Consider the following 10,897-nt stretch of genomic DNA (forward strand, 5'->3'; position numbering starts at 1 on the left):
ATTGAGCTATTAGGTTCAATAGAACCTAATAGCTGCGGGCAACGTGGCGGATTTTCGCCGCGTTCTACGCGGCGGAAATCCGTCCGTGGGAAGGAGCCCTTAAGATGTGGACAACCTAATTTTAAATCAATGTCTTATTGAAATAGTTGTCCGATTACACTCGGTCATTGGTTCTCCATACCATAGTACAATTGTATTGTCAGATGTTCATCAGTTGGCTGTTGTTCTCTTATACCCTTCTGACTCAGAGACATTTTAATGTGATGTGTATATGGACATTCTTAGCAAAAGATAGAATTGTCGGCACTACAACAACATCAATAGTCCAGGTGGAACAGGACATACATGCAAACCCGGGGGGATTCTGCAGCAACAATAGTCCAATATGAAATAGCAAGAAATTAGAAGGAAACAGCCGCACTCTTTGGGGTCTCTGGAAATTGCAACTTTTAAATCTAAGATTAAAGGGATTGTCTCGCGGCAGCAAGTGGGGTTATACACTTCTATATGGCCATATTAATGCACTTTGTAATGTACATCGTGCATTAAATATGAGCCATACAGAAGTTATTCACTTACCTGCTCCGTTGCTAGCGTCCCCGTCGCCATGGATCCGTCTAATTCTGATGTCTTCTTGCTTTTTTAGACGCGCTTGCGCTGTGCGGTCTTCCTCCTGGTGAATGGGGCCGCTCGTGCCGGAGAGCTGGTCCTCGTAGCTCCGCCCCATCACGTGTGCCGATTCCAGCCAATCAGGAGGCTGGAAACAGCAATGGACCGCACAGAGCCCACGGTGCACCATGGGAAAAGACCCGCGGTGCACCGTGGGTGAAGATCCCGGCGGCCATCTTGGTGAAGGAAGAAGGAAGACGTCGCAGAGCGGGGATTCGGGTAAATAATTTTTTTTTTTTAACACATCCTTTAGGGTTGTCCTGCGCCGAACGGGGGGCCTATGGGAAAAAAAAAAAACGTTTCGGCGCGAGACAACCCCTTTAAGGATACAATATAGCAGGTGGGTGAAAGTGCACAGAACAGGCACTGACTATTATGCCTACTAACACACTCCATCTGGTCTGGCATTTGAGGATATTCTCATTTATTTAGTGTATTTCCTATTACTTCCAGAGCGCCAGCATATTCTGCAGCCTGGTGAATGTATGCAGACTAGAGGTAACTATACGGTCAGATAACACTAATGGTTTCCTTGGTTTGGCTTCTGGAATTGTACAATGTTTTTGCACTTTGTGTTTCATTGTACTTTGGGAATAATGCAAGAAGACAATAATATTTTAAGGGCAATTTCCTCAAAATAAAGCAAAGTGATATAAGAATATGGGAGCTCACATGATTTTACAATGTATGGCTATCTGCACTAGTTCCATAGAAATGAATAAAGCAGCAGCGCACAGGCTTGATGACCCCCACCTTTCATATAGGTGATAAGGGGCCCCTGTTCTCGTGATTAGCGGGGGTCCCACCGGTTGGGCCCACATCAATCACTTATTTCCTATCGTATTGATAGGGAATATCTTTAGAACTTGACATAATCCCTTTAAAGGAAATCTGTCATCTTGAACATGTGGTCCAAACTGCAGACATCATGTTATAGAGCAGAAGGAGCTGAGCGGATTGTATATAGTTTTATGGGGAAAGATTCAGTAGAACTTGTATTTTATTTATATATACCTATGCATTTTCTAAGCTGAACAGTCCGATGGGTGGAGCTATCAGTGATTGACAGCTCCCCCCTGTACTGTCATACACTGCTCCCCCTGTATGTACTGTCATACACAGCTCCCCCTGTATGTACAGTCATACACAGCTCCCCCTGTATGTACTGTCATACACAGCTCCCCCTGTATGTACTGTCATACACAGCTCCCCCTGTATGTACTGTCATCCACAGCTCCCCCTGTATGTACTGTCATACACTGCTCCCCTGTATGTACTGTCATACACTGCTCCCCCTGTATGTACTGTCATACACTGCTCCCCCTGTATGTACTGTCATACACAGCTCCCCCGGTATGTACTGTCATACACAGCTCCCCCTGTATGTACTGTCATCCACAGCTCCCCCTGTATGTACTGTCATACACTGCTCCCCCTATATGTACAGTCATACACTGCTCCCCCTGTATGTACAGTCATACACAGCTCCCCCTGTATGTACTGCCATACACAGCTCCCCCTATATATACTGTCATACACAGCTCCCCCTGTATGTACAGTCATACATAGCTCCCCCTGTATGTACTGTCATACACAGCGCCCCCTGTATGTACTGTCATACACAGCTCCCCCTGTATGTACTGTCATACACAGCTCCCCCTGTATGTACTGCCATACACAGCTCCCCCTATATATACTGTCATACACAGCTCCCCCTGTATGTACAGTCATACATAGCTCCCCCTGTATGTACTGTCATACACAGCGCCCCCTGTATGTACTGTCATACACAGCTCCCCCTGTATGTACTGTCATACATAGCTCCCCCTGTATGTACTGTCATACACAGCTCCCCCTGTATGTACTGTCATACACAGCTCCCCCTGTATGTACTGTCATACACAGCACCTCCTGTATGTACAGTCATACACAGCTCCCCCTGTATGTACTGTCATACACTGCTCCCCCTGTATGTACTGTCATACACAGCTCCCCCTGTATGTACTGTCGTACACAGCGCCCCCTGTATGTACTGTCATACACTGCTCCCCCTGTATGTACTGTCATACACAGCTCCCCCTGTATGTACAGTCATGCACTGCATCCTCATAAAACAATATATCAAGCTGCTCAGCTCCTGCAACTCTGCACGTATTTTGTGAGCATTTGCGCCCCTCCCATAGACTTCTGTGGGGACCTTCAGTTTGCAAAAATACGGCATATTGTGTGTGACCCATTAATGCGAAAACTACAGAGACAACCAGTGGAAATAAAGACACGGACACAAAGATATAAGGGGAGAAAGAACATTTTATTTTTAGTTATAGGCAATGGTGAATTTTAGGTTGGGGAATTTTGAGGCTGAGTTGATCTAGAGAAATGCAAAAACCCCTCGAGGTACGAGCCAAAGGTCTGTTCACACATAGCGGAAAGATTCCTCACCCGGAAACCACTACTGAGCACCGCTGCCGCTGGTCAGGTGATGGTAGAAGTGGGCGCATCACCTGACCAGCGGCAGCGGTGGCCACGGGCTCAGTAGCGGTGGCCGCGTAAAGGATGTGCGCTGCAGTATTTCACAGTATTTCCGCTACCTGTCAACGTACCCAAGGGGGGAAAAATACCTTCCTGATGCCAATTATGGCAATCAGAGCAAGTCCCAGGATCAAAGCCGAGATTAAATCTATCTGACTTTATAAAGCATATTGTTTGCTGCTCATAAATCTGGATATATAATCAGTTATTACGATTTACTGCATGTGTGAAATATAAAGTGTATCAAACTAAACCTGTTTATAGACTGTGTTGATCCAGAGGAAGGCGAAAACCCCTTTGAGGAAAGAGCCAATTATCCTGTTTTAAGGGGGGAAAATTCCTTCCTGACCCCAAATATGGCGACCAGAATAAATCTCAGGATCAAACGCCAGCAGCTCACCTCCCTGGTGTATGTGATGTCAGCTAGAAACCCTACAAAGCTAAAGGTTTCTATATATGTATTTATATTGTATTATTTATGTGGCTACTTCCCTATAAATAAAACCTAACCCTATTTAAGGCTGTGAGCTGATCCAGAGGAAGGCAAAAACCTCCTTGAGGTACGAGCCAATTGTCCTCAGGTTTGAAAAATTCCTTCCTGACCCCAAATATGGCGGTCGGAACAAGTCCCAGAATCAAAGCCGAAATCTACACCTATCAGTGTGTGTACTTGTGTCTATGTATGTGTTAGTGTCTACACTTGTGTCTATCTTAATGTATGATGTGTGTGCTACTTACCTGGCCTGTGCCGAGGTCTTACTGGTAACCAGGAGTTCAGGGATAATAGTCACTCGGGCTATTTTTCCTGAACTCGCCAGCTGCCAATCAAGCACAGGCCGCTCCTGGGGGCGAAGAGGGTCTTCAACAGAGGATGATGCCCGATGTCAGTCAATTATTACAGCAGATGATGTCAGGGTTGAGGGAAGCGTGGTGGAAATATGCAGCAGAGTTGATGGAGAGGATGTTTTAGGCAAGCCGAGGTTCAGGAGACAGTCGGCGCGGGTTGAGCCTGCAAGACATAAGAGAGAAAATGTTTTTAAAATAAACTTTTTAAGACATGTGAAGATTTGTTACAATGTATGGATATAATGGTAGGTGTCCTGTGTGTATAGGTGTATATAGGTGTACAGATATGTATGTGTAGGTGTATATAGAGGGTACTTACCAGATGCTTGTGGCTTCCTTCACTATCGGATTCTTCTCGTCATCCTAAGAAGAAGCAGAGACACTAATTACAGGAGCAACAATAATGAAGCCAAATAGGCAGAAGACTGCGGACCTGACATGGTGACATGAAGCAGGATTACTATATGACCTCCTGTCTGACACCAGAGGAACAATGATGGTGAACACAGAGGCCAGACTGAAGAACATCATCCCTAGTGGAGGAAAATCCTACCGGGTCCAGCTTGGTGAAGTGAAATCGAATCCGTCCATGGGGTGAAGGGGTGTCCCATCCTCCGGCCACTGCAGGTTTTTATTCTCCAAAACTCTCCTGAATGGCTTGAATGGCGGCCGTGATCTTTTCAATTCCAGTTCCTCCCAATCTATGGTGGTAAAGAAAGGGTGACCTCGGATATTCTTGTAGACACCCAGCCTCTTCTCAGGATTCTTGCGCAGCAGTCTCTCCAGAAGATGTTTTAAGTTGGCATCAAGCCAAGATGGAAATTTTGGCTGCTCTGTGGTGATGGATTCGATGACCTTTTCCTTCTTGGAGCCATGGTAGAAAGGGGACTGTCCTGCCGCCATCCTGGATACAACAATCCCCAGGCTCCACCAGTCCACTGCTGTGTCATACTCCTTTTCAAGAAGCACTTCTGGGGCCATATATTTAACTGTGCCCGTTCTTCCACAAATCTTATTAGACGAGGTGACTCCGTCTTGGGCCAGCCCCAGGTCGATCAGGCGGATGTGTCCATCTCTGTCCACCATGATGTTGTCCAGCTTTATGTCTCTGCAATGAAAAGAGAAAAGACAAATGCAAATCAGTGCAGATACAGAAGACTTGGGGATGTAGGACAGCAAACCGGGCCTAATTCAGGACTCTGGGAAAGCTGGGACACTATTACAAGGAAGCAGAGAAGTGTGGGAAATTCTGCTCACCGGTGGACGATGTTGCGTTGGTGCAGGAACTGGAGGCCGCATACAATCTCCGTTGTGTAGAATCTGACAGAGAGAAGAGTGTAGTATCAATGACATGAAATCAGTCCCCTAACATCATGTCATCATCAATGTGTCTGTCACCACCAGAAGAGAGGAGGCGCTGTTTATGGCAGCCTGTATGTCCTCCATTCTTGTACATCTGACCAGTTATGTACCCCCCCCCATGTCCGTCCGTCTGTCTGTCTCCTGATTAGTCATTTACTCACCTCACACTGCTGATGTCCAGGCGGCCGCACATCCTGATCATTGCCCTCAGGCTTCCTCCAGACAGATACTCCATGATGAAGTAGGCTTTGTTGGCAGACTGCTGTGCGGCATATAGATGGCATATGAAGGGGCAGTCTTGGGCCTTCAGGAGTATCCGTCGCTCTCTCAATATCATATCTGCTCCGCTTCCTCTGTCCACAATCTTGATGGCTGTGAAGGTGTTTCTGCCAGGGAATGAGGCCAGGACCACCTTAAGAAAACAAGTAGGAAATGATCACTGACAGCGGCCAGGGGGGACAATCATATACATTTATTACATGGGGGATTTATCAGTAGGGGTTTTAGGCTATTCTGCTGCCTACGGCCGGGTCCATGCACAGCAAATCTGCATCACATTTGCAGGAAACACACAAACCCTCATGTGAAAACTAGAATTTGTGTTAAAAATCTGCAATAAAATGTAACAAGCTGCAGATTTACAATCCGCACCGCAGGACAACGTGCGCAGGAGATTTGGGGTCTCTGGGGGGCGCCAGGTCTGATTACGCTGCAAGATTTCTCAGTTGGAATCCGAATCGGCCGTGGGCATGAGGCCTTACTTGGCTGCCGCATCAGCGGCAAGTTCACTTCAATCCAACAAACAGTTGTAGAACCTTACAATACAGGTGCAAACATTTTAGCAATATTGACAATGTTCTATGGCAGCAGTGCTTCAGTGTGAGTAAGTGTCATATCTATCTCATATCTATCTATCTATCTATCTATCTATCTATCTATCTATCATCTATCTATCTATCTATCTATCTATCTATCTATCTGCCTACCTGTCTGTCTGTCTGTCCACAATGGTCCCATATGATATTGCCATATTATGGTAACTAATGCCATCATACATGCATAATAACCAGCACTATCCATTGCTCAAATAATATTTACAACACATTTTTCCAATCCTACCATTATTACACCCAAAGATATCATCATACTGTATATTGATGAAATAATACCTTAGCCATATAGTATTGCCATTCTATAAACCAGTACGGCTGATTTCAGATCACATTTTGGGAGATCCACTTTCAAAATACTTTTTTTTTCAAAGTCAAATGAGAACGGACAGGAAAGTGGGAAAAATAGATCTTACAAAAATGATATTAAACAGACCAACCCCCCACCAAAATGCTGCCCAGGTGAATACATGCTACTACATACACTGTCTGAGTAATACTGCCATCCCTAAACCACCCCTAAAGACAACCTATAGACATCCATTCTTATATACAGGATTTTGATGCTACATGTGAATGTATCCTAAGCCTCTGATGTGGATGAAATGGCTGATAACAGAAGACACTAGTTTGCATTCAGTTACACAGTAAATAGAAATACAATATATTTAGGGTCACTGCGCCTTTACCAGAAAATGGGAAGTTACAAAACTTACCTCTCCGAAGCCTCCTTTACCCAATGTCTGTAGGCGGGTGAAGCGACTGATGTGAAATCCGGAGTCTGATGGCCCGGGGTCCTGGCTGGTGCCCGCTGTTGGCTCCTCATGCTCATGCTCGTGTGGATAATGGGCCACTCGTATGTTTTTTGGGGAGGGGAGAGGTCTAAGGTCAGGCCTAATGGGAGGCAACTTAGACTGAGTAAGGATGCGGCGGTACTTCGCTGGATAGGAGTGCGGGTCGTGGGTTTTGCAGGATGTACAGCGCCTAGTCTCCCTAGACAGGACGCCCGACATTCTAGTATTGCACGTCGGGGGCAACGACTTGGGGCGTAGACCTTTCAGGGAGCTAGGCAGAGACATACAGTATGATATGCTTCGGTTGTTGCAGTTATACCGGGGCTTGATCTTGGTCTGGTCCGAGATGGTCCCTCGTAAGGTTTGGCGGAATGTGCATTCGGTGCAAGGGATAGATAAAGCAAGGATCAAGGTGAATCGTGAGGTGTCTCGTTTCGTGGTGCGGAATGGAGGAGTCGCCGTGCGGCATATTGATCTTGAGAAAGGGGTGGGAAATTCTTGGAGAGGCGACGGGGTCCATCTCAACGAGATTGGGACAGATCTTTGGTTAGAGGGCATACAGGAGGGGATAGAACGCGCACTGGTTCTGTGGGGGGCTGCGCAGGCATGAGGTGGTCATGCCATGCTGGCTGTGGCAGTTGGAGGGGGGTGGAGTTCTCGGAGCCAGTTCGGATGCGGGGCGAGAAGGGGGGGAGAGCGGAGGGCCGATGGCTGCCTGTCCCCCCTTCCCGCCCCATTGTTGGTTTATAGTGTGTGGTCGGTCTGTCGCCTCCCAGCTCTGTCAGGCCGGAGTCCCTGCGGAGGCCAGTGGGCTGGCCTAGGAATGGCTAGCGGGTCTCTGAGTCGGGAGGTGGGCGACTAGGGGCAACCGTGTGTGTGTTGCCTCCCGAGTCGGCGGTCTCGCGACGGGAGGGCGGTAGCGGGAGGGATCTTCGGTCTCCCGAGTCGGATAGTGGGAGAGCGGCGGGAGGCAGTACCGAAGATCCTTTTCCCTGTAGTGTGGCGACAGAGGGGGTTGTAGGCTCCGGGGACTTCCCCCTTTTGGTGGGTTGTCTATTCTTGTGTTTTTACCCATTGTTAAATTTAAAGTTAAATAAATGGCCGCTGTGGCCAAAATTATCCAAACTAGAAGTAGTAGCGTATTGTTTGGTGGGTTACAGGGAAGTGGGGGGATAGGTCACAGAGGCTCACTCCGTGATACCCGCGTCATGTCCTACAACAATGGAGTCCTGGATTACAGGTCTGCTGGACAAAAATATATTACATACAAAGAGGGACTTCAGAATGACGTACAAGATCTAGAAGTCAGGGCTAAGATAGTGTCTGTTCTACAGATGAGCCTTTTATACACCACTGACTATCAGCGTCTACTAGGATTATTGGGGCTCTGGGCTTATCGACTCAACTAAAAGGACAACTCCAATCAAAATAACCTTCTGTTCCGTCATACAGCGTCTTTATATGACTTAACAATCTGTACAATTCTACTATTTGCATCAAATGCGTAAATCCTCGTACATGACCGCTTGTGGTGGATACTGTGAGCACAGATCTTCAGAAGTGGTAAACATTTTGATCATTAGATGCACATATAGTCGTATGTAAATACAATTGCTTGATGATCTAATTATGAAACTACCCATGTAGAATCAAGGGCTCCGGCTTAGTACCATGTGACTGCGATTCCAAACTCAGCCCGATATCGCGCCTGCCAACGTGCGTTTTTCACACTGATGCGAGGCGCTTATTTTATTTAAGAACGCCTCGCAAAACTTCAGTTTATTTCAATGGGGAACATCACATTGTACTCCCATGCACATCCCACGGTATGCGAGTACCATGCAATATCTTTAAAGGTCCCATTGAAAACAATGGGGGAGGCGTTGCACTGGAACACCCAAAGACAGAACGCGCAGCAATGCTGCAAAGGAAAAAACTTCAAGGTCCAATCAAAAGAATAGAGTTTATTTTCATGCAAGTTTTGTGTATCGCGACACACAAAATTCAGGCGAGATTCTCCATCTGTGAATAAGCCCTTAGGTCTCATGCCCACGGCCGTGTTGGACTCCGCCAGCGGAATATCGCAGCGGAGTCAGATATGGCCCCCCCAAAGACCCCATACTCACCTCTCCGGAACCGCCACACGAGTCCCATCTGGCGAGCCGGTGAGCATGTGCAGTACAGCGCATGACACGCGGGCAGTGGGCGATGACACGGCTAGCGGTGGGTAGTGATGCGTAATCACGCAATACTTCCACTGTGCTCACAGCGGAAGTATCGCGTGATGGACGGCTTCCATTGACTACAGTGGAAGCGGATGCGCGTTTTCCCACGACAATTAGAGCATGCAGTGATTTTTTTCACGCTGTGGAATTCCGCACCGTGAACGTTGAAATGTAGAAAGCTATTAGGTTCAATAGAACCTAATAGCTGCGGGATAACACCATGGATTTCCGCCGTGTGTCACACCGTAATTCTGTCCGTGGGTATTAGCCCTAGCACAGATAACACTGACCAACACGTATTTTGGTGCAGAGCGTTTGATAGCTGATATAAGGTATATTTCATGTGCTGATTTCAAATATGCCATCCATTTTCCCCTATCAGCTCTAGTTTTTGTGATATAGGCACCGACTGAATTTTATTACCCTATTCCATATTACACACATGATCGATATCATTAAACAAATACTGTACAAATTAGTGGTATTTTCTACAATATTGTGATGCAAGGGCACCCCCTGAAAATAAGACCTAGTAGAGGTCTTGCTGAAGTTCTAATTATATGGCATCCCCCAAAAGTAACACCTCGCTCTGTCCCTGCTGTGTGAGTCTGCTGTGATGACCTCCCCCTGGTGGGCGGAAGCTGCAATACCGTCCCTGCTGTACAATAGGTCCAGGAACTGCTGTGGGTGATCATTACAGTCTCCAGACAGTGTGTACTTGGAAATAATGGTAGTAACGAAAAATTCTTGATAGGATCCACAGTTTGTCTGGTTATGCTGGTTTGTGATGACAACTACTGTACGGTATATAATAAATGTGCATTTTTTTTGTGCAACAATAAACGTGAATTTTTCTGCATGGAAAAAAATGACAACTCCTGAAAATAAGACCGAGCGCATCTTAGGGAGCAAAAATTAATATAAGACACTGTCTTATTTGGGGGGAAACAGGAGATATATACGCAACACAGGTTATATCACTATATATATATATATTTACACAACGCATTGTATATCACCTACTATGTATACACAGAACGCAAGGTATATCACCATATATATATGTATATATATATATATGTACAGAACGCACAGTATATCTCCTTTTATATATATATATATATATATATATATATATATATATATATATATATATATATATATATATATATACACAACGCAAGGTATGTCACCTTGTATATAATAAAAATATATATACAGCGAAGGGAAGGGTATATCACCTACTATATTTTTTACACACAACGAAGGGTATATAACCGAGTATAATATATATATGTATATATACAATGCCCCGCCTAGGGTACATTGCCAAGTATATATATGTAGTGGCCCAAAACAACGGGGTCACTCCAAAAATGCATCCTATATGTAGTCTGTGTTGTCTTGTATATTGTCTTCGAATGTGGAAAGATTCAGCAAAAGGTGTATTGGTGTTTGCAGGAATGAAAGGGTTAAAGTCTGCAAATAAGTTGTCTCTTTCTGTAAATGTATTGATTTATGTTGAGAAGTTGTGGTCACCTGACCATGCTTCATATTAATCTTTGGAAAATGTGTGTGC

General features: G+C 45.7%; 1 protein-coding gene across 1 annotated transcript; it reads right to left on the reverse strand.

Moving 5' to 3' along the window:
• Positions 1 to 4,367: 4,367 nt before the first annotated feature.
• On the reverse strand, positions 4,368 to 7,312 carry LOC136582638 (protein kinase C theta type-like). The gene is made up of 5 exons (XM_066583809.1): positions 7,016 to 7,312; positions 5,571 to 5,821; positions 5,305 to 5,367; positions 4,601 to 5,155; positions 4,368 to 4,410 (listed from the first exon to the last, which is right to left on the reverse strand). The coding sequence occupies exons 1-5, from the start codon at positions 7,310 to 7,312 to the stop codon at positions 4,389 to 4,391; spliced, it is 1,188 nt and encodes a 395-aa protein (XP_066439906.1). The 3' UTR covers positions 4,368 to 4,388.
• Positions 7,313 to 10,897: the final 3,585 nt, after the last annotated feature.

Source organism: Eleutherodactylus coqui, chromosome 11 (genome assembly GCF_035609145.1).
Source record: "Eleutherodactylus coqui strain aEleCoq1 chromosome 11, aEleCoq1.hap1, whole genome shotgun sequence".
NCBI classification, from domain to species: domain Eukaryota; kingdom Metazoa; phylum Chordata; class Amphibia; order Anura; family Eleutherodactylidae; genus Eleutherodactylus; species Eleutherodactylus coqui.

What these genes read in the sequence shown, in the direction of transcription:
- LOC136582638 (XM_066583809.1), bottom strand. Translation starts at nt 7,312, where the DNA reads ATGTCGGGCGTCCTGTCTAGGGAGACTAGGCGCTGTACATCCTGCAAA. An exon ending in GTAAAGGAGGCTTCGGAGAG is followed by an intron (nt 5,822 to 7,015) that starts GTAAGTTTTGTA and finishes TGTTTTCTTAAG; the next exon opens with GTGGTCCTGGCCTCATTCCC. An exon ending in CTGGACATCAGCAGTGTGAG is followed by an intron (nt 5,368 to 5,570) that starts GTGAGTAAATGA and finishes TCTCTCTGTCAG; the next exon opens with ATTCTACACAACGGAGATTG.